General features: G+C 38.3%; 1 protein-coding gene across 1 annotated transcript in view; it reads right to left on the bottom strand.

Annotated features, from left to right (window-relative positions):
* LOC112912623 (uncharacterized) overlaps positions 1-25,031 on the bottom strand; it is a 156,843-nt gene that overhangs the window by 17,939 nt on the left and 113,873 nt on the right. The window contains exons 31-36 of the mRNA XM_072722109.1: positions 23,224-24,171; positions 21,547-21,633; positions 17,509-17,579; positions 16,901-16,994; positions 13,330-13,442; positions 6,709-6,838 (exon numbers count right to left, since the gene is read on the bottom strand). Coding sequence (XP_072578210.1) covers positions 6,709-6,838; positions 13,330-13,442; positions 16,901-16,994; positions 17,509-17,579; positions 21,547-21,633; positions 23,224-24,171 — 1,443 coding nt within the window. The remainder of the gene's footprint in view (positions 1-6,708; positions 6,839-13,329; positions 13,443-16,900; positions 16,995-17,508; positions 17,580-21,546; positions 21,634-23,223; positions 24,172-25,031) is intronic.

The raw sequence follows: 25,031 nt of genomic DNA, 5'->3' as shown, positions 1-25,031 counted from the left end.
CAAAGAGCCACGGAGAAAAATTTCCATGGTTCAGACTAAGTCTGACTGGAAAACGGACAGCATGCATCAGGCTGCATTTCAAACCTGCTATGGACTAATGTGATTTCCATCTTCTTTCTGAATGGAAGAGTCTTCAGCAAGTTACCAGAATGTTGTGTTTTCAATAGTAGAGAACTGTTCTCTTTAATTCTCAAGTCTTCATTCCTATTGAGAGAACCTGCACTCAAGGGACTAAAATTTAGACAACATAACCCTGGCACCTTACCCCCCTGCACCTGATTAAGATGGCAAGATCTTGGACTCCCTCCTGAACGCGATGCCATGATAACTGAGATTTCTGGGAGGTACTGGGAGGAGGTGAGTGTATTTTTCATGTGAAAGGAATACAGAACACTGTGGCCGGTGGGTAAATTACACTAAAAATTGTGTTCTTCATGTGTTCGTAGGTGTTCCAGTATTCTATTAAGACAAAACAAAAAGACTGTGGGCTAACCTTAGTGACTTGCTACTAACGAACAGAATATGGTGAATGTGATGTTGTGTGTATTCCAAGGCTAGGCTACGAAAGGCAACACAGCTTCTGCCCTGTTCTGTATCTCACTCAGCCTGCTTACTTAGAATTTAGCCCCTCCTCTTGTGAGGAGGCTCAGGCCACAAAGAGAGTCCAGGTGTGCCAGTGTAAGCATTTTGGCTGCCTGCCCTAACTATAATTGTAGGCAACAGCCAGCATCAACACCACCAGACATGAACTTTTTCTCTTGGTTTTTCCCCATTTAGGAGGACATTATCTGTGCATTTTTTCATATATTCCCTTTATTATGTTGAGGTATGTTCCCTCTTAAACCTACTTTGTGGAGGGTTTTTATCATGCATGGATATTGTACTTCATCAAATGCTTTTCCTACATCTATGGAAATGATGATGATTCTTCTCCTTTCTTTTATTAATAGGGTGCATCACACTGATTGATTGGCAGATACTGAATCACCCGTGTAACCCAGGAATAAATCCCATTTGATCATGGCGGTGATTTTCTTAATGTATTGTTAGATTCAGTTTGCTATTTTGTTAAGGATTTTTGCACTAGAAAATTGGCCTGTAATTCTCTTTGTGGTGTCTTTATCTGGTCTTGGTATCAGGGTAATGCTGGCTCATCAAATGAAATTGGAAGTTTTCCTTCCTCTTCTGTTTTTTGGGACAGTCTGAGAAGAATGCATACTAACTCTTTCTTTAAATGCTTGGTAGAATTTGCCTCTGAAGCCATCTGGTCCTGGACTTTTGTTTGTTCCAAGTTTTTGGATGAGTGATTCAATTTCTTGGCTGCTTAGCGTCCTGTTCTACTTTCTTCCTGCTTCAGTTTTGGTAATTTATATGTTTCTAGGAACTTATCCATTTCTTCTAGGTTGTCCAATTTGTTGGAATATATTTTCATAATATTCTCTTATAATTGTTAGGATTTCTGCAGTGTTGGTTATTCTCCTCTGTCATTTGTGATTTTATTTGGGTCCTTTCCCTTTTCTTTTTGAGAACTATGGCTAGAGCCTTATCAATTTTATTAAATTTTTCAAAGAACCAGCTACTGTTGATCTGTTCTATTTTTATTTGTGTTTAGTTTCTGTATCATTTATTTCCACTCTAATATTTTTTAAAGATTTATTTGTTGGGGCAGAGGGGGGCAGGGGCAAAGGAAAAGGGAGAGAGAGAGAATCCTCCAGGAGACTGAGGTTGGAGGCTGAAGCAGACCTCAATCCCAGGACCCTGAGAACGTGACCTTAGCCAAAAGCAAGAGTTGGCCAGTTAACCAACTCAGCCACCCAGGACCCCTATTTTTCCTCTAATTTTTATTATCTTCTTCCTTCTGCTGGCTTTAGGTTCATGTGTTGTTCTTTTTCTAGCTTCTTTAGGTGTAAGGTTAGGTTGTTTGGAGATTTTTTTTTTTTTTTTTTTTTTTTTTTTTTTTTTGCTTCTTGAGGTAGGCCTGTATTGCTATATATACTTTCCTCTTAGAACCACTTTGGCTGCATCTCAAAGGTTTTGGACAATTGTGTTTTCATTTTCATTTGTTTCCATGTATTTTGAAATTTCTTCATTTATTTCCTGGTTGGCCCACACATTGATAGTAGGATGTTATTTCACCTCCATGTATTTGTGGTCTTTTCGGACAGTTTTTTTTTTTTTGTAGTCCACTTATAGTTTCATAGTATTGTGGTCAGGAAAGGTGCATGGTAGGACTTCAACCTTTTTGTACTTCCTAAGGCCTGTTTTGTGGCCTAATATATGATCTAGTCTAGAGAATATTCCAGATCTGTATTCTAATTTCATTTATTGCACTCTTCATCTCCGTTTCTTTTTTAACTCTTTTATCTCTGTTGTAAGGGTCTCACTGATGTCTTCCACCATTCTTTACTCAAGTCCACTGAACATCCTTAGGGTCACTGCTTTAAATCCTCCACCAGGCCCGTTACTTCTATCTCTCTCACTTAGATCTCTGGCCCTGTGGCATTATCCTGTTCTTTCATTTGAGATAAATTCCTCTGTCTTCTCATTTTGTCTAGGTCTCTGCCAGTTTCTCTGGGTTAGAAAAGCCAGTTATGTCACTTGTTCCTGAAAGTAATGGACCACTGAAAATGGTCCCGTAGTGCCCAGGGCCTGGTGCTTCAGGGAGGGTCTCCAGGGTGTGCGGCATGCACTGTGCTACTTGGTTCTGGCTCCTCTATCCCTCAGGCCAGTCATCTGAGAGATAGGCTCTCAGTATCTGCTGTGGGCAGTGTTTGGTACTTGGCCTGAATCTAGCAGGTTTTAACTAGCTTGCGAAATGAGACCTGTCACACTCCACTGGAACTGAGACCCTGCAAAACTCTGGTCGGGACACATGGTGTCAGGCAGGGGTTTGTACTGGTCTTCTGGGGGAAGGGCTTGCTGTGCTGGAACCTAGGCAAGCATGATCGAAAAGGGCAGTTCCCCTGGAGTACAAACGGGTGGTGGTTGGTGTAAGCAAGTTAGGCAGCTGGTGTCAGGTGGCACTGATTCCCACAGGTGGCTCTGTGTTTGTGCTCAGGGCCAGGGGAGGGAAATGCCACCAGCCAGCTATGCTGTGTGCCTCTCTCCAAGCATAGTGCCCTACAGATTCTACCCCCGCCAAGCCCAATAATCTTTAAAATTCCAGGCTTTAAGCCCCCCATAGTTGCAAGAACTGAGGAAATTCAGCCACTCTCCTTTTCCAAGCCAGTGGCTATGTGCATTCCCAGGTGTTTTTCTCTCCTGCCCTTCCCTGGGGCCACTACTCCCTCCCATCTGCTGCACATAGAATCTCTTTCTCTTCTAAACTATGTCTCTGTACTTCTGACTTTCTCCAAAGTGGCCTCTTCTCTCTCTTTAGTTGAGGCCTTTGTTCTGTCAGTAGTCAGGTAGATTTCTGGGGTATGTAGGATGAGTTGATAGGTATCTAGTTGTATTAGTGGGACGAGGTGAGTCTAGGCTCCTCCTACCCTGCCACCATCTTCCTTTCTCTAAGACGTTTTTCTAAAGAATCCCTTCTATTACAAATTATTAAAACTAGGCAAGAACTCCTCTTTTAAATTTGCCCTCAAGTTACGGGAGAAAAAAGACTGGCAAGCAGAGAGACATATGATTTGAAGCATAACAGCTGAACAACTAGTAAAAGTTTAATAAGCAAAACGGAACCTTTTATCTGATTTCAATTAACTGCAATTCTAAAAGAAAGAGGCAGCACTGAGTGCTTTTAAATCAATAATCTTCATTCTCCCTTCATCAGTGATGAAATAAGGAGAACATTATGGAATAATTTCTAATCTTTTCGTTAGCGAAACAAATGTATTGTCCTTTGGCACACTTAAATGAAATTTCTCTTTTATCTTACTGCAAGCTTATTTCTCAGGGGAGGTAAGTAAGACTATCTCATCTTTATATATCGTACTAGAATGCTTCCCCATATCATACAGGTTCACTTTGAAAATTTTTTTGTGATTCAAATTGCTCGCCTACTATTGGTCTCTGATAATTTGATTATTTTAAAAAGCATTTAATTTGTTTATTCATGAGAGACACAGAGACAGACAGAGGCAGAGACACAGGCAGCGAGAGAAGCAGGCTCCATGAAAGGAGCCTGACGTGGGACTCAATCCTGGGTCTCCAGGATCACGCCCTGGGCTGAAGACAGCACTAAACCACTGAAGCACCCGGGCTTCCCTGATAATTCAATTAAATGCAACAGGATATTTTACAGGTGTATTCTTGACATAATGTAATGAAATGTTTATTTCATTAATTATGTATTGACCTATCAAAGTACAGCTATGCATATCTTTCTATTTCAGTAAAAGAAGATGGATACAGGCAACTGTGTTTTTCAAGAATGCAGGATCTGTGCCAAGAACGGGATCAGCGCCAGTGTTGTATGCACAAGAACCAGGTCAAAAGAGTATCTAATTGTGAACTTTAAGATGATGGATTAGCAAGACTTCCAAACAGGAAGGCTGATAGCCCAGAGTTAATCTTTAATATCCTAGAGGGTGAAATCTATGGATGGGTCTATGCATTATAACAAGTTAATAAAACACAACGAAGTAAATAGTAGACAGTGGATCCTACAACCAAGATTTGATGGAAATGGATGGGGGAGGCACTGAGTGAGACACTACTGGTATTACTGGAGGAGAGAAACGGGACTCTATCTTTCTGAGCCTGGCTTCTCATTGTGTCAGGTAGTCAGCAAGGCATAAGCTGGCAAAAGGCTCCTTCAAAAAGTATAAGTCTTTACAGGAGTAAAGTTAGGTCCTACTACATTGACTTTTTATTATTACATAAATGAGTGGTAATTTGCAAGAGGACTAGGAAAGCATTCTCATAAAATTTGATTTGGTAGTGGCGTAAGGATAGACATATATAGGTCAATGTATTAGAATTGAGAATCTAAAAATAAACTCTCAAATTACGGTGGATTGATTTTCAACAAGGGTGTCGAGACACTTAAATGGATTAAGAATAGTCTTTTTAACAAATGGTACTGAGACAAATGAATATCCACAAACAAAGTGAAAAAATTAGATCTCTACCTCATAACATATGTACAAACTTAACATGAAATATTAAGAACTAAAATTATAAAACTCAGAAAAAACAGGTGTGTATGTTTGTGATTGCTTTTGGCAAAAGTTTCTTAAATATGGCATCAAAAGACAGAAACAGATTAAGTATTTCATCAAAATTTAAAAAATAAAACTTCTATGCTTCAAATGTAACCATCAAGAAAAAGTGAAAAGGCAAGGTGATGAATAAAATATTTGAAAATCATATCCCTGATAAGGGGTCTGTAGTTAGGATATAGATAGAACTCTTACAATAATGAAAAGATAATCCAATATAAAAATGGGCAAAAGAAAGGATTAGTTCTTTAAGCAAGATATAGAAATGAATAATGACCACATATATAAAGGTGAGATGCTCAACATCACCAGTTCCAAGAAATATGCAAATTAAAACCACAAGACAGATGGAACTCAACAAGTGTATTGTGCTAAGTGAAATAAGTCAGAGAAAGACAAATACCATATGATTTCACTCCTATGTGGGATTCAAAACAAAACAAAACAAAACAAAACAAAACAACAGATGAACATAGGGGAAGGGGGGACAAAAGGAGAGAAAGAGAAGCAAACCGTAGGAGACTCTCAACCATAGAGAATAAACTAAGTGTTGCTGTCGAGGTGGGTGGGGGAGCTAGAAGAGTGATGGGTATTAAGGAAGGCACTTGTACTGATGAGCACCGGGTATTTAAGTGAGGAATCACTAAATTCTACTCCTGACACCAATATTACATATGTCAACTAATGAGAATTCAAATAAAAATTTGAAACAAATGAAAATACCCCTACAACATGTCATTTTACACCCAATAGGATAGCTATAACAAAAACAACAGATAATGACAAACATTGACAAGAATCAGGGAAAATGAGAATCCTCAAACACTGGTGACGTAAATGTAAAATGGTGCAGCCAGTTTGGAAAATAGTCTGGCAGTTCCTCAAAAGGTTTAAACCAAAAATGTTAAAGGTCCTTTAACATATGAACTAACAATTCCATTTATAAGTATATACCCAAGAGAAACGAAATGTTCACGCAAAAGCTTATACATGTGTATTCACAACAGCATTATTAACAATAGCCAAAAAGTGTAACAGCCCCAACGTCCACCAAATGATAAATACATAAATAAAATGTGGGCTGTCCGTACGGTGGGATAGTATTCAGAAATAAAAAAATAATGAAGTTCTGACACATGGCACAAAATAAATCTAAAAACATGCTAAACCAAAGAAGGCAGTCACAAAGGATAAAATATTTGGTGATTCCATTGAGATGACATGTCCAAAATCAGCAGCAAATCGATAGAGACAGAGAGGAGAATAGTGACTACCTATGGCTAAGAAGAATAGGGAGGGGGAAACTAGCATGAGGTGACAGTTAAAGGGTATAGGGTTTATTTTTACGGTTATGAAATGTTCTAATATGGATTGTGGTGGTCTTTGAATATGCATCTTATGTTCATTATATCTCAATAAAGTTATTACCAAAAATATATATCAAGTATGTAAGATTAATAGAAAAATCTGTATTTTACTGCTCAAAGCACAGAGGAATTTATTTCCCAATGATTTTAGAGTCCCAAAACTAATTAAAAATTACCTTCTCTTTTAGCATATTAATCTGAATATCCATTTCCGTTTGACTGGTTTTTATATCTCCACAGAAAGGAGGCTCTCCATTTTCATATTTACTTAACATCCTTCTTATCATGTTTAAGAGGTTCTTAAGTCTGCAGAAGGTATAGAATGAGTAAGTCAGGTCCTTTAAGAAGAAATATTTAATACTTACTTAAATAGATAATATGTTCTATCATATAAACAAATCTATAATTATGATATCTCATTTGTTCCAATCTCACATTGTTTGAGAGAATACCAACTAAATTATATTGCTAAGTAAACAAATATGAAAAAGATTTTTTGACACATACGGCAGTTAAAGAGTTAACAGGGTAACTATATTAAGAGTTCTTGTAAGTTATTATTAATATCTATTTTCAGTATGTGAATATAAAAATTAATCTATTATTAGGTAGTAGAGACTAGTAATCCACGGCGAGGAAGAAAAGCATCCCCATCTATTAATGTTTTAAAAAGACGCAAAAATACATTTTGGTACCCACCTACCTCAGTCTACAAGCAGAAAAGAAAATACAGACAAAAAAACACCAAAGGAGAGCATTCAAAACAGAAAGAGAAACAGGAAAGAAAAATATATAAAGTTTGAGTTCATAGGAAGAAGGAAGAGGCAGAGCTTCAGAAGAAAGGAAATCAGCAGAGAGATAATGTATGATGATGGCCTAGGAGACTGTTTTAAACAAAACTCTAATACCTTGGCTAGCACACTCTTAGGAAAGTGAAGGATGCAAAACAATGCAGAGAAACAAAGTTAAATGACAGAAAAGTTTTGACCAATCAGAGCAAAACTTAAATACTCAGCAAATAAGCAGAAAGGAAGCCAGGTGGGAGCTTCAGAGACACCGGAAAGACTTTTTAAAAAATCTGAGTAGTGAAATTGTTCATTTTATTCTTCATTAAGTCAGACATTTATTTTTGTATGAATGATATATTTCATAACTAGAAAATGCAGGAAGAAAATGAAAGCCACTTGATTCAGAGATGGCAGAGCAAGAGGAGAACATTGTTTTGTCTATTCCCAGAAAGTCAGCCAGAGAGCTTTCAAATCATTCTGAACACCTGTGAAATCAACCAGCGATCTAAGGAAAGAATTGCAGCATTTCTACAAATACAAAAGTGACCACTTTCTGCAAGTCTTTTTTAACTTTCACCTTCAGAGCTACATTCTATTCTTTCACCGTATTTAATTTTATATCTATAAACATGTAAGTCCTGCTTGTTTTTCCTTTGGGATATATTTCTCTAACAAACAGACCAAAATATACTTAGGATATGGTATATTGCTCAGTTCTGTTCAACTGCCTGATAATATCCTTTTTATATTTTGACTTTTAATTTCCATTTTTACACTTACATTCTAGCCTTTTGTTGTATTTAATTTTATTTTTGTGTATATACAAGGTTGCCTCTTAACCATTTGGGGATGCAATTTCCTATCAAACAGACCAAAATACACATAGGATCCAGTGTACTGCTCTGCTCAGCTCTCTAGTTCTATTATCACCGTTTAAATCTTTTTTGGTTTCGGGTCGCTTCTGATTTGTTTAGCATTTATTTCTCTGGGGTCATTCTCGATATTTTTCTATTCTGTTCTCTCACTCATCTCTTCTTCTCTGGACAGAATGACAAGATGGAAAAACTCACCGCCACAAAGAGAACGAGAGGTAGTGCTGACTGCCCGGAACCTAATCAGCATGGATATAAGTAGGAGGCTGGAGCGAGAGTTCAGAACAATGACCATCAAGATGATAGCGGGGCTTAAAAAACACACAGAGGACACTAGAGAATGCCTTTCTGGAGAAACAAAACAACTGATACCTAATCAAGTTGAGCTAAAAAAGGCTAATCTTAGTGAGATGCAATAAAAAATGAAGGTTCTAACTGCTAGGATAAATGGGGCATAGCAGAGAAGTAGTGATATAGAAGACAAAATGATGGAGAATAAAGAAGCTGAGGAAAAGCGAGAGAAACAACCACTGGACTATGACAGGAGGATTTGAGAGATGAGTCGGTCCACACAGCAAAACAATGTTAGAATAATGGGGATCCCAGAGGAAGAGGGGAAGGAGGGGGCAGAAGCCATATTTGAGCAAATTATAGCAGAGATCTTCCCTCATCTGGGGAAAGATACAGGAACTCAAGTGCCAGGAGGCACAGAGAACCTTCCTCAAAATCAATAAAAAACAGGTCAACATATCTCAACATATAATAGCAAAGCTTGCAAATTTCAGACACAAAGAGAAAATCCTGAAAGCAGCTTGGAACAAGAGGCCCTGAACCAAGAAGGAGAGAAATACTCGGCTGGCAGCAGATCTATCCAAAGAGACCTAGCAGGCCAGAGAGAGCTGGCCTGATATACTCAGGGTGCTCAATGAGAAGAATCTACAGCCAAGAATTTTATCCAGCAAGGCTCTCATTCAAAATAGAAGGGGAGATAAAAAGCTTCCAGGACAAACAGAAACTAAAAGAATTTGTGATCACTAAACCAGCCCTGCAGGAAGTGGTAAAGGGGAACCTTTAAGCAAACAGAGAGCCCAAAAGTAACACAGACCAGAAAGGAACAGACACAGTACACCCAAACACGGACTTTACACGTAATACACTGGCACTACATTCATATCTTTCAATCGTTACTCTGAATGTAAACAAGCCAAATGCCCCAGTCAAAACACACAGGGTATCACAGTGGATTACGAAGAAAAAAAAAAAAAAAAGCAAGATCCATCGATATGCTATCTGCAAGAGACTCATTTTAGACACAAAGACAACTCCAGATTGAAGGTGAGGGGGTGGAAAACCATTTATCATATTAAAGGACATTAAAAAAAAACTGGAGTGGCAATCTTGATATCGGACAAGTTGGATTTTAAACCAAAGACTGCATTAAGAGATGAAGAAACACACTGTGCCATAATTAAAGGGTCTATCCAAAGAGAAAATTGAACAATTATAAGATTTAATGCCTCTTAAGTGGGAGCAGCCAACTACATAAACCAATTTTCTGTTAAGATTCATTTAGTTATTTGACAGAGAGAACAGAAGCAGGGGCAGCAGGAGAGGGAGCAGCAGACTCCCCACTGAACAGGGAGCCTGATCAGGGCTTGATCCCAGGACCCTGAGATCATGACCTGACCGAAGGCAAGGGCTTAACCGACTGAGCCACCCAGGCCACCTTATAAACCAATTAATAGCAAAATTAAAGGAACACATTGATAGTCATACAATAATAGTAGGCACTTTAACACACCACTCACTGTAACGGCCAGATCATCCAAGCAGAAGATCCACGAGGGCACAAGGGCTTTGAATGACACACTGCACAAAATGGACTTCACAGATATCTTCAGAGCATTCCATCCCACGGCAACAGAATACACATTCTTCTCGGGTGCACATGGAACATGTTCCACACTAGATCATGTACTGGGTCCTAAGTGAGGTCTCAACTGATACCAAAAGATTGGGATCCTTCCCTGCATACTTTCAGACCACAATGCTTTGAAACTGGAACTTGATCACAAGAGGAAATTTGGAAAGAATTCAAATACACGGAGGTTAAAGAATCAAACCAGGGAATTAAAGCACAATTTTAAAAACCTCATAGAAACAAACGAAAACGGAAACACAACTGCTCAAAACATCTGGGATGCAGCAAAGGTCATCGAAGTATATATGGGAAGAGGGAAGTATATAGCAATACAAGCCTTTCTCAAGAAACGAGAAAGGTCCCAAAGTACACAACCTAACCTTACACCTAAAGGAGCTGGAAAAGAACAGAAGATTAAAGCCTAAAACCAGCAGGAGAAGATCTTCATAAAGATCAGAGCAGAAATCAATGAAGTAGAAACCAAAGGAACAGTAGAACAGATCGATCAATGAAATCAGAAGCTGGTTCTTTGACAGAATTAATGAGATCGATAAACCGCTGGCCAGACTTTTCAAAAAGAGAACGGACCCAAAGAAATAAGATGGTGAATGAAAGAAGACAGATCACGACCAGCACCAGAGAAATAGAAACAACTATAAGAACACATTCTGAGCAACTACAGGCCAACAAACTAGGCAATCTGGAAGAAATGGATCCCTTCCTATCAAAACTGAAACAGGAAGACACAGAAAACTTGAACAGACCCATAACCAGCAAGGAAATGGAAGCAGTCACCAAAAATCTGCCAACAAACAAGAGTCCAGGACCGGGTGGCTTCCCAGGAGAACTCTACCACACATTCCAGGAAGAATTCACCTATTCTTCTGAAGCAGTTTATAAACAATAGAAATGGAAGGGAAACTTTCCAACTCTCTCTGTGAGGCCAGCATTACCCTGATCCCCAAACCAGACCAAGACCCCACCCAAAAGGAGAATTAAGGTCCAATATCCCTGATGAACATGGATGCCAAAATTCTCACCAAGACCCTAGCTGGGAGGATTCAACAACACATTAAAGGATTATTCACCATGTCCAAGTGGGATTTATGCCTGGGCTGTGAGGGTCATTCAACATCTGCAGATGAATCAATGTGATACACTACAGTAATCAAAGAAAGGACAAGAACCACAGGATCCTCTTAGCAGATGGCAGAAAAAGCACTTGACAAAGCGCAGCATCCTTTCTTGATCAATACTCTTCGCAGTGCAGGGAGGGAGGGAACATATCTCAAAATCATAAAAGCCATCTACGAACAGCCCACGCCCAGTCTCATTCTTAATGGGGAAGAACTGAGAGCTTTGCCCGTAAGGTCAGGAACACGACCTGGAGGTCCACTCTCACCCGTGTTGTTCGACATAGCCTCAGCAATTAGACAACAAAAAGAAATAAAAAGGCATCTGAATCAAGTCAAACCCTCACTTTTTGCAGAGGACATGATATCGTATGTGGAAAACCCCAAAGACTCCACCCCAACATTGCTAGGACTCATAGAGGAATTGCGCAAAGCAGCAGGATATGAAATGCATGCACAGAAATCAGTGGCATTTCTATACACTAACAATGAGACGGAAGAAAGAGAAACTGAGGAGTCCTTCCATGTACCGTTGCACTAAACACCGTAAGATACCTCGGAATAAACCTACGCAAAGAGACAAGGATCTGCACTCTGCAGACGATAGGACATTCTGGAAAGAAATTGAGAAAGACATAAAGAACTGAAATCATTCCATGTTCGTGAATTGGAAGAACAAATATCGTTAAGATGTCTATGCTAGCTCGAGCAATCTCTACATTCAATGCAACCAACTTCTTTTCTTCTTCTTCTTCTTTTTTTTCTTAAAGAGTTTTAATTTATTTATTCATTAGAAACACACACACACACAGAGGCAGAGACACATGTAGAGGGAGAAGCAGGCTCCATGCAGGGAGCCCAACGTGGCACTCGATTCTGGGTCTCCAGGATCACGCCCTGGGCTGAAGGCAGTGCTATACCGCTGAGCCACCTGGGCTGCCCCCAACTTCTTTTCACACAGCTGGAGTAAATAATACTAAAATTTGTTTGGAACCTTAGAAGACCCCGAAGAGCCAAAGGTATGCTGAAAAAGGTAGCCAAAGCTGGTGGCATTACAAGCCGGTCTTCAAGCTCTATTGCAAAGCTGTGATCAACAGGACAGTATGGTCCTGGCACAAGAATAAATAATATTTATAAAAAAGAAAAATGAAATCTGCCATTTGCAATGATGTGATGGAACGAGAGGGATAATGTTAAGCAAAATATGTCACCTGGAGAAAGAAAATTATCATATGATTTCACTCGTATGTGGAATTTAAGAAACAAAACAGAGTAGCATAGGGGAAGGGAAGGAAAAGTAAAACAAGACGAAATCAGAAAGGGACACAAACCATAAGTCACTCAGTACTAGAAAACAAACTGGGTTGCTGGAGGGGAAGGGATTGTGGGGGATGGGGTAACTGGCTGATGGGTATTAAGGAGGGCACGTGATGGCATGAGCACTGGGTGTTACATAGGAGTGATGAATCACTGAACTCGACCTCTGAAACTAATATTACACTATAAGTTAATTTTTTGAATTTCAAGTAAATAATATAAATTTTTTTTTTTTAATTTTTTATTTATTTATGATAGTCACAGAGAGAGGGAGAGAGAGAGGCAGAGACACAGGCGGAGGGAGAAGCAGGCTCCATGCGCCGGGAGCCTGACGTGGGATTCGATCCCGGGTCTCCAGGATCGCGCCCTGGGCCAAAGGCAGGCGCCAAACCGCTGCGCCACCCAGGGATCCCCTCAAGTAAATAATATAAATAAAAAGAAATACATGCGAAACCCGGTAACTTTTGATGTTGTTACATAATGACACAGATAAGTTTTTAGAGATTAGGATATCTGCTCTAAGAAAAGAACACTATTAAAAGGAAAGATTACCTAAGAACAAAGATATCTTGCAGACTTAATTCAAGGTGGACAATGAAAAGCGCAGTTGACAACATATGTCAAAAGTATTGTTGTTATTATTTAAGGAATCACTGAAGAGTAAATGTAGTATTCTGGCAAGAATTTCTATTTAGGGTTTTATAAAGTACAATTACAGGTAAATTAGTTAATTAATGGTTAAAGTGATGTGAAATATTAGTCTTACCCAGTATTCTCTTTTTCTAATTCCTCATTTTTCTTCACTTCTTGATCCAACCTGAACTGCAAAGACTGTTTCAACTCCATACATTTCTTTAGGCTTTCCTTTTCATCACCACACTTTGGAAACAATTTTTTAAGAACATTAGTTTCAAAAATCGAAAGACTCCTTCTTCTTTTATAAAATGCTATTTCTCATGAATCCATGAGTAATATGTGTTTAGACAGGTTTATAAAATACATATAAAATGTAGATTATGAGCCAAATGACAATGACAAGAAATCTCAAAAATAAAGGATGTTTGTTAAAACAGCTTCAACTGAGTTTATATTTTCGTCATTTTTGTTTCTAGAATTTAAATTGCCAACATTTACTTGGGAAATACAGAGGGTTTTAATCCACATTAATACAAGCATTAATTAAAAAAATCTTTAAAGTGGCTATACTTACTTTTGAGTTTCTAGAGATGTCCTAGAAGCAGTTTCACCAACATCTTAAGATACTCGGGGTTTTGTGAGATCACACCTTATTAAGATAGTCTCTGAAAAATTCCCATACTGTCCCCATTATAATTTTGATGATCATCTGACTTTAGGATGAGATACTCTCCTTCTCTGCAAGATTTCAATTTCTTCTTTTCTATTAACCACTTTTCTCTCTAAATAAAATTTAGGCCTCCCAATATTATATAAAAACGTTTCCTTACTCTTGCAGCATTTTCGATCATCTTGCTTTTCCCCTTTCACTGGACTCGAACATTCTTTAATGTGTCATCTCAGCCACAGATTCATCGTTTCATTGCTTCTTTTACACTAAAATCTGACTTTGAATCCTGGAATTCCACTAAAAAATTTTGACGATCATCAAGGATCTTTTTTTTTTACAAGTCCTGATCCTGCTTTACTTCTCAGCAGCAGCTGAAAACAATGACCACATCTTCCCTCTGCTCTTCTAATCCCATTTCATTTCTAAATTTTCTAAATGACAGCAAATGCTGACATTCAGTCCTTGGACCCTTGCTATTCCTATTTTTCACATCCTCTTAGAGTTCTCCAAATCCCAAGGCTTCAAAACCAGATGCTGTACTCTACATTTTCAGCCTTGGCCCATTTACTGAGGTCATGTATATGCTTCCATCTTCCTTCTAGTTCTTCACAGACAATATTTTCAACCACACATTCAGTACCTGTTACCTGACGTGCATTACCTTTCTAGTTAGCTAATCTGTTATTTTTATATTTTTTAATTTATGTATTTGAGAGAGAGAGCACGAATGGGGAGAGGAGCAGAGACAGAGGGAGAAGCAGACTCCCTGCTGCGGAGGGAGCCTAATGCAGGAGTCGATTCTGGGACCCTGAGATGATGACCTGAGGCAAAGGTAGATGTTTAACCCACTAAGCCACACAGGCGCCTCACACAACTAACCTTGTAGACTTTATCTTGACTCTTTTTGGCATTACTTTGAGTGTATTATTTTTTAAAGATTTTATTTATTCATTTATTCATGAGAGGTACAGAGGGAGAGGGTGGGAGGGGGGAGAGGCAGAGAGAGAGAGAGAGGCAAAGCGACAGGTAGAGGGAGAAGCAGGCTCCATGCAGGGAGCCTCATGGAGGATTCAATCCCAGGACTCCAGGATCATGCCCTGAGCTGAAGGCAGACGCTTAATGCAGGAGCCACCCGGGCGTCCCGAGTGTATTATTTTTTAATCTTGGGGGGGGGCACCCTTACCCTCAGGATGCTGACCCACTGTACTTTGAGTATTTTGTTCAGAGGCTTAAGTCAGCTAGAGTTAACTCTCCTTCCCAATCCAGGTTTCTTCACCTCAAAATGGTGTCCGTGAAATATCTTAACACAGACATAGTCTCTGTCCTGGGGATTCATGAGGTGAGAACCTTCTAGAGAAATTTGGGCTATGAATTAAGTTGCTGGAAAGCTATTTAAGTTTTTATTTTATAGGGGAAGCTTAAAGTGGCTAATAATTTTATACCATAACCCTAATTCATTTCTGTAGGAATCTACAGAATATCTATGGATATTCTTACAAACTCTGTAATATGTGATGGCTTCCCTAATAGATTCCTGTGTGATATTGTAGGGGGACAACTCATGGCACTCTCAGTCAGCGACAAGACTCCTTATCAACATGTTGTCAAGTTAACTGCATGAAAAGTACAGCAAAACAACTTGAGCAGTTTTATATGAAGTCAGGAAAAAAAGTTTTTTTCGATGTTTCTTTGGCCACAGAAAGGACCAGTCAACAGAATGTGCTAGTTCCCCCGATAGGTACGATCGTTTAATGAAATTTGCATGTACCTAACTTTTGTCACTGAAAGAAACTAGTTGTAGGTCCATCTACCTCATAGTTCCAACTTAGAAGTCCCAAAGCAATCTTCTCATCTTAAATCATTGGTAGCCACTAGGTATGAATGGCACGATAATCCTATACTGCTTGCACGATAATCCTATACTGCTTGTAAATGGTTATATAGTTTTCACTACCCATCAATAAACTGGAGTCCTGGATTGCACATTAATCTTTTCTGAGATTGGACTGTTAAATCTCTGAAAGTATGATTAACTCAAGGTAACAGAAAAACATTCGTTTCTGAACTTGCTCTGAATGCTGCGAGCACTAGGCAACTCTACAAGGCCCTGACCGAGCAGTCATTTCTACTTTTTCACTGGCATCTCTTTTTCTTTACAAAATCCAACAAGGAGAAAACTACATCCCTTTGAGAAAAATGTTTGCATAATTACCTAGTAGTCATTCTACTTTTTTCTAAGATTTTATTTATTTATTTATGAGAGACACACAAACACACACACACACACACACACAGAGGCAGAGACACATGCAGAGGAGGAGCAGGCTCCATGCAGGGAGCCCCATGTGGGACTCAATCCGGGGACTGCAGGATCATGCCCTGGGCCCAAGGCAGCCACCAAACCACTGAGCCACCCAGGGATCCCCCTCGTAGTCATTCTTAATGAAGACAACACATTACCAATTTGTAATTACAAATCACTACAAATTATTAGTAAAGTAATTCATTCTCAAAATCTCAGTGAAGGGTTTAGATTACAAGAGAAAGTCAGCATTCAAGATCAAATTATTACTCAAAGTTTGGGGAATTTTAAACATATTGAAAAATATTAGCAGGGACTCAGACATTAGTATACCAATATTCATAGCAGCATTACCAACAATAGCTAAGAGGTAGAAAAACCCAAACGATCACTGACAGATACACAAAATGTATAAATATATATATTTATAATATATAATATAAAATTATAATATATAAATGTATTTATAAATATATAAATATATAAAATACTGCTTGCTTAGGCTATCACAATCCTTTTTATTAAAATCTTACTACAAAAATGATTAATTTATGCATTCAGTCAACTTTATCTATAAAGAGAAATTATACCGAGTAGTTAAAGAGCAACCATATGGATAAATATTTTTATGAGTGAGAATTTTCATATTATCCAAAATGTTCTTATATACTACTACGAGAGATATAAAAATTCCTTCTCCTTAGGACAGAAATTAAGAGACTGACTTACCGAACTTGTACTTAACAGGTCTTTCTGAAGCTGTTCAATTTCGCCTGCTTGCTCCTTAATTGTAACTTTTAACTTGGCATTTTCAACTTCAAGCCTAAAATGCATATTTTAAAATATTTATTCTCAGACACAAATTTTAAACATTCCACATAATTTCTAATCAAACATCTAAAGGTCTTGCATAAATTCTTAAAAATTTAAAAAGTAGATTTGGCAATTGTGCCATTTTTCTGGTTGTGTTTTGGGGTTAATGTACAAAATTTAAAGATCCTAAGCAAAAATTATGCATTTCAAAATCCCACAAAGCTGATATTTTTACCCAGCTAAACAATGATGTATTTATCATAATGGATATATTTCTCATACTATACTACTTATCTGCTTTACAAATACTCAAGTTATTTTCTGTGCTGCTTTCAATTGTACTGTTGCGGAACGCCTGGGTGGCTCAGTGGTTGAGCGTCTCCCTGTGGATCAAGGCATGATTCTGGAGTCCCAGAATCGAGTTCTGCATCAGGCTTCCTGTAGGGAGGCTGCTTCTCCCTCTGCCTATGTCTCTGCCTCTCTGTGTCTCTCATGAATAAATAAAATCTTAAAAAAAATTGTACTTTTTCTCGTGGTCTCGCGACTTCTCAATACATCTTACAATCTTGGTATGTTGATCCTCTGCTTCTTGTACCTAAAATAGAAAAGAAATACTTTTAACTACTGACAATCTAGCATAAAACCACCACCATCTGTTTTTGTAAATACAATGTCACTGGACACAGCCACATTTTCCTCTACATACTGATTTAAGGCTACCCCAGAATTATATTGCTACAATAGTGACCTATGACTTGCAAAGTCCAAAATATTTACAATCCCCCGACAGAAAAGCTTTCTGACCACTCTTCTAGTATTAAAAAACAACATTCTAACGTTTTTAAATTATATTTTATCAGGTACACATATAAATTTACATATTGTTCAAAGGAGGAAAAACAGGAAATTACCTTATGGTAAACTTTTCTAGTTTTCTATTCCAAGCACCACATCAATTACAATTTTAAATATTCACATTTACAAATCACCATGGGCATTCCAGTGATTATACAACATGCTGCTTTCAGGGACAATCAGATATTTCAAGTAACAGCTTCAGAGGCAGGATATCTGTAGGAACCAGAATGCCTGGATCTGAATTCCCAACTCCCCTGGGCATTAGCTGTTTGACCTTGAAAAATTACTTCAAATTTCTGTGTCTCAGTGTCTTCATGTGTAAAATGAAGTTAATAATAGTATCTACCTCACTGTGATAGTCGGAAAGTTTAAATTAGGGAATATACATAAACTACTTAGAAGAGTATGTGGCACGTACCAAATTCTAAGTGTCTGCAATTAGCATTATTATTGTTGCTGTGTTTTATGTTCTAATGATAGTTGATATTTTAGGCAGACGGCAGGGCAATGGAAGTGATCTCTTATACAAGTTATATTGAAACCATTCTTCATACCACTGAAAGCGGTAGCAAATGGGGAGCATAAGGCCCAGGATATAGCCTCAGGACTTCAAAACACTTTCACTACAGGTGCCTCAGTGGCTCAGTCAGTTAGGCATCTGCTGTGGGCTCAGATCATGATTTTGGGGTCCTGGGATTGAGACCCCAATATCAGGTTCCCTGCTCAGCAGAGAGCCTGCTTCTCCCTTTCTCTCTGCCCCTCCCCCTGCTTGTGCACTCACGTTCTTTCTCTTCTCTTCTCTTGTCTTCACTTCACTTCTCCTCTCTCTCTCTCTCTCTCTCTCTCTCTCTCTCTCACAAATAAAATCTTAAAAGAAGGGATGCCTGGGTGGCTCAGCAGTTGGGCATCTGCCTTTGGCTCAGGGCTTGATCCTAGAGTCCTGGGATCAAGTCCCACATCAGGCGTCCTGCATGGAGCCTACTTCTCTCTCTGCCCGTGTCTCTGCCCCTCTCTCTCTCTCTGTCTGTCTCTCATGAGTAAATAAACAAAAGTTAAAAAAAAATTTTTTTTTAAATCTTAAGAAAAAAGTTTCACAAATTCCACTAGCCAATGGTACTTTCCTCCACTTATAATAATTTTGATTTACCTCCTCTCTACACTACTCAGTGGACAATGCTCATGGACTACAGTGCAAACAGTAACTCCTACACTGCGTGATACATAACTTACATGACCATCAGAGGCAAGGTAAAGCCACTGACGTGGAAATAATGGACTCTTGCTAAATCAATGTTCCCAAATCATTTCACGTTCATATTGTTCATCTTAGCAACTGTTTATGTTAGAGGGCTTTAGCAAGTACTCTGATGAGTAGAGATTAAGTAAGGCTCCGTGGTGTGGCATATCAGAAAAGCTGCTCCCAGGGGCACCTGGCTGGTTCAGTTAAAAGAACATCCAACTGTTAACCTTCAGGTCGTGTTCAAGTCCCACAATAGACGTAATGATTATATAAATAAATAAACTTAAAAAAAATTTAAAAACCTGTCCTCAGAGCTTTATAATTGGTAAAGAGCTGGAACTCTGTAAATCTCAGTTCTGGTTGCACAATGAAGGCAGGCATATTTAGACTGTTTTGCCATAATCAGAAAAACCAGCATCCGATTGAACACTTTGCCCAATCAGATTAAATACTTTCAGTTTTACACTTAACTGCTTAAAATACATTTAGAATACAGCTTTGTTATGTCAATGTGTTTCAATCAGAAATTACTGCTATGGTATAAGTACTTAATTTTATCCTAAAAACTGTTAAGATACTCTCAAATTTATGCAAGGATAGGTACCATACACATAAAATATTTTCCCTCTTACATACATTTGTACATAGGAAGACAGAATTATCCCTCATAAAAAAAATAGAAACAATGTAAACTAAAGGACTAAACTGGTCTGCACAGACCAGAGGATACGGGTGAAGAAAGTAAGTTCAGGGGGATTTAGAATAATCAGAGAGGGCCTCATGGAGAATGAGAGACAATGAGCCAGGTCTCAATAGTGTAGGATTAGGCAAGAGGAAGGGAAACTAAAAGGACAGAAAGGGTAGAATGAGTTAAAAAAAAAAAAAAAAGGCTGAGAGATGGTAAAATCACCCCAATTAACTTAAAGGATAAAATCTGATGGCGGGGAAATACAAACAGATGTCTAGACAACAACTAAATCAATGTTCACAGCAGCATTATTATGGGCCACAAAGTGGAAATAACCCGAAGGTGCATTAAATGATGAATGAACAAGGGCTTTAGCCCACAATGGAGGACTGTCTGACCAGAAAAAGAAATGAAGCACTGACATATGCTAGAACACAGGTGAACCCTGAAAACAGGAAGTGAAAGAAGCAAGTCACAAAGGACCACACACTGTGTGACTCCCTTTATATGAAACATTCACAATAGGCAACTCTATGCAGACAAGAAGTAGATTCCTGGTTGCTGGAGATCAGGGGCAACAGCTAAGGGTTTTTTTTCAGGGTCATGAAAATGTTCTATCTGATGGCAGTGATAGTTGCAAAACTCTATAAATAGATTCAGCGACAACTACACATGTTAAATGGGTCAACTGTAGGGTAGGTGTATTTATAGCTTAATAAACCTTTTAAAAGGAGCCAATGGCAGGACCTAGATAATTTTCCTAATTCTCTCTTTTGGCTGTATATACATCATCTGAATATTTCCATGCATTTTTAATATATAAGTATTAAAAATGGGGCAGCCCCGGTGGTGCAGCGGTTTAGCGCTGCCTGAAGCCCGGGGTGTGATCTTGGGGACCTGGGATCGAGTCCCACGTCAGGCTGCCTGCATGGAGCCTGCTTCTCCCTCTGCCTGTGTCTCTGCCTCTCTCTCTCTCTCTCTCTGTCTCTCTCTCTCTGAATAAATAAATAAATAAATAAATAAATAAATAAATAAATCTTTTAAAAAATATTCAAAATGTAAATATTTTATAATATTTATAAATAAATATATAAAAGGAAAAGAAAATGAAGGAAACGACTCAGTTCTACTAGTCGTAACCTTTCTTTACAAGTTTTCCTGAAATCAGTAGAGTCTATATCCATCAATAAAAGTGAAGATGAGAAATAAGACGATTTTCTGAAACATTCTATTAAACCGTATCTTCTGATTTTATCTAACTCACCTCATCATGGTGATAGTGATCTCATTAAAAAACATTGTTTAGGGCATTTGGGTGGCTCAGCTGGTTGAAGCGTCCAACTCATGATTTCAGCTCAGGTCATGATCTCATTGGTGGTGGGATTAAGCTGGCATGGGGCTCTGTACTCGGCAGGGAATCTCCTGGAAATTCTTTCTCTCTCCCTGTGCCCCTCCCCCTACTCATGAGTGTGCATGGACATGCATTCTCTCTCTGTCTCTCAAATAAATAAATAAATCTTTAAAAAAATTGTATAGCAGGAAAAAATCCCTCAACTTCTGTGAATGGGTAAATTCTGTAAGAAAAAACATGTAACACAGATGGCAGAATGAAAAGTCAGAATTTAATAAATAGGCGCATGGTGAAGACACTAAAATTATGAGAAATTGAAATGAAAATACAAAAGAAAGTGGTCCATGGAAATTAGCATCCTAAAACACTTTATATTATTTAACCAGCTACAGATGAACTGTTGACATGTTATATGTAATACATACCTGACGTTTGATTCGATTGCATATTTTCTTTAAATCCTGTATCTCATCTTCTAACTTAGTACAACAATGTGATAACTCCAGTGAAGCCTGTGACATAGATTGCTTTTTTAGGGTATTGGACAGTTCTTGTTGAAGTTCTCTCATAACTACCTAAGAAGACCTTCTGTTACTGATTTTAGAAATCATCCTACTATTATGTTAATAATATAGAATTCTAACATATGTACTTTACCACCACATACATCAACTCACCTTCTATTCCTAGAATGTACACACTGCTGTTAACTGAATTCACTTAAAGACACAAAAAGTGTTATCCTCCTGCCTAGTCAGTATTATGTTACTTAGATAATTATTTCAGCCCCACTCTCCATTCCTTCTTGATGAATTTGCAAAGCTTCCCAGCCTGCTGAAGTCTCAAAAAGAAATGGGTATTATATAGGTGAGACTAGCAGTGGTAAATTCTACATTAATGAAACGTTTTCTCTTTTTATTAGAGGCTAAACTTAACTTCCAAGTTCTTCACATACTCAATCCTCTGCTCAAATCCTTCCAATAGGTTACTATCTCAGAACAAAAGTGAAGTCATACTAATGGCCCTCAAGCCCCCTAGATAACCTGGCTTCTGCCTCCCTCCTGGCCTCAGAGCTCCTAGAGCTCCCTCCCCTGTTCATTCTCACTCCACTCCTGCTATACAAGAATCCTGCCACCCCTCCCTCAGTAGCTTGAAAATGGAGATCCAGTGCCAAATTAATAAATCACAAAGATACAATTCTATTGGAAAATTTTAAGCCCAAATGGTAGTTACTTGAGTTTTGAAATGAGCAAATTATTTGAAAAATGCTTAAATTATAAACTGTAGAGGGAAGATGAAATCAAATACAGTTTTGCTAAGTCACCAGTTATCCCAAATTATGATTTAGTGAAAAGTAGATGCCTTCAAAGAGTTAAAAGGTCACAAGAATAAATTATTTGAGACTAAACATTTAAATTTACATAAAGAAAAAGTATGCTAACTGAAAATGTTTAAAAAGCTATCAAAAAAAAAAAGTACTGAGATACAGCACCTACACTTCAGTTCATGTGACAAATCTGGAGTTAGTTGTCAAGTTAATCCACTTATTTGAACCTCAATGTCAAAACACTCAGGTATGAGCATTTCCACTTATCTGTTCATCACGGTATTAAAATGTGGTGACAAGAATTAAAATTATTTTAATAGTATTAACAATAAATTATTAATATCAGACTCCTTTCTTTAACAATGTATAACTTAGCCTCTTGAGGTTTCTCATAGATGACGCGGCATTTTTATTCAAATTAAAGCACCTCTCACGTCTCATTTTTATTTGCTGGATAAGTTATGCTGACTGATAGTGTCTATTTTTTTTTTTATATTCAACTAGATTCAAAATTGACCCATAATCATTCAGGTCGTGATCTCGGGGTCATGAAGTGGAGCTCTGCACTGGGCACAGAGCCCACTTTGGATTCTCTCTCCCTCTCCATCTGCATCTGCCCCACTCCCACTTAGGTGCAGGTGCACTCTTTCTCTTAAACAAACAAACAAACAAACAAACAAACAAACAAAAAACAGTACTAATAAGCCATAACCAAACATTACTTTGAATTTTCTAACAGGAAGCTTGAAAAATATTTGTCTTTCTGAATACTTACTTCTCTTCCTTCTTTCTCCTTTTTATACGTATATATTCTTTCTATTAAATGTTTCCACTCATTGATTAACTCCTTATTTCTTTCTTGCAGTAGAAGACTTTGTTTTTCACTCTCAGCTTGAAGAGTTCTTACAATAACCTGAACCTGGTCTTTGAGATCAATTCTAGTCTTTTCTTTACACTCCACTCTGCTGTAGCCATCATCTAGTTGCTCTCGGAGCAACGTATTTTCACTTTGCGGTTGAGATAATCTCTCTTCCAAGGATTCGTGCTTTCCAACGTATTTATTCACTTTATCTTGTTCATTTTGAGATTTCTGCTCAATTTCCATCTTCTGGTCCTGTGTTTGTTTTAGGTTTCCTTGTAAATGTTCTAAAGCCAAAGTCTTTTGTCTGAGAGCGTCTCTTTTAGACTGGAGCTCAATTTCTAGGGTATTGAATTTACTTTTGGCTTCAGAAAGTTGCTGAGAAAGCACCTCATTGTTATCTTTCAGGTTAGACATCTCAAAGTTCATTTTGCCCTGTAAATGACACCACTCCTCTTTTGCTCTCTGCAAAGCAAGTTCTAGGTCTCTTTTTGATGCCTGACTTTGATCATGATCCTCTACAGCTGTAGTGAGTCTAGCTTGGTATGACTGAAGTTTTGCTTCCAGTCTTTCTCTGTTTAGCTTTTCATCCTGGAGTTCATGCTGAGTATTCTCAGTTGTCACAACATTCAGCTGCCCACTAGATTGGAATACTGTATTGGTTAATGTGACGTCATTCAATTTTATGGCGTTTTGAAGACTGTCATTCTTCTCTTTTTCAATTGCAGTGTCTTCACAATATTTTTCCTTTTCCTGCTTCTGAATCCTTATTGTGTCTATTTCCAGTCTTAGTGTGGCAATTTCATGTTGCAACGTGCGGTTTTCATGTAACAGACCTTTATCTTTTTCATGAGGAGGAGAAACCTAATAAAACAAGAGTCTTTTAGCTGGAACTCAATGACATTATCATGATTTTCTCTGAAATCAAAGAATATCCTATGTTTATGCAAAGAGGACGTTGCAGTTAAGTGGATATCCAAATTGAAAAACACAAAGTTGGATCCAAGCCTCAAACTTTTATACAAGCATAAATTCCCCAAAGTTCAAAAATTTAAAACAATGAATGCATGAAAGGAAAAAGAAATCATGACAAAATCCTAAGAATCTCAGAATTGGTTCTCTGGTTTACAACAAACGCAGAAGGCCTGAAAGAAAAGACTAATACATCTGACTACACTAAAATGCAGTTTACAGTCTCATATCTAATACAGTCCACAGGAAAACCCTTAGCTCTGCATATATTTGGACAGATTCAATTTCCTAACCTTACCCTGTCCTGAGAATATTCCATACACATTCTACTTTCCTAACATTTCTATACTCAGTTATAAGAATTGTATCTACTGATAACTAATAAATCTAGGCATTGTGCTACAAACATGTCTGCATACATTAATTATCTCTTTCAGTTATCACAATTCCAGAATGGAGAGGTTAAAAATACTAAGTGAGCTGCAGGGCATTCCCCAGGTCTTTGTACCCACTACCACTGTTCTGGCACCAAACTGCAGCTACTTCTCTAGTGTGAATCTTAAATACAAAAGAAGCCTTGTATTTCGGGAGTGGCTGGGTGGCTCAGTCAGTTAAGCCTCTGCCTTCGGCTGGGGTCATGGTCCTCGGGTCCTGGGAGCAAGTCCCATGTCAGGCTCCCTGCTCCGCAGAAAGCCTGCTTTTCCCTCTCCCTCTGCCTCCACCCCCCCCCCCCCCGCTTGTGCTCTCTCTGT

This window comes from Vulpes vulpes, chromosome 9 (assembly GCF_048418805.1).
Source record: "Vulpes vulpes isolate BD-2025 chromosome 9, VulVul3, whole genome shotgun sequence".
NCBI classification, from domain to species: Eukaryota; Metazoa; Chordata; class Mammalia; order Carnivora; family Canidae; genus Vulpes; species Vulpes vulpes.
The sequence above is the reverse complement of the archived record's forward strand: the minus strand, read 5'-3'. Positions and strand labels throughout refer to the sequence as shown.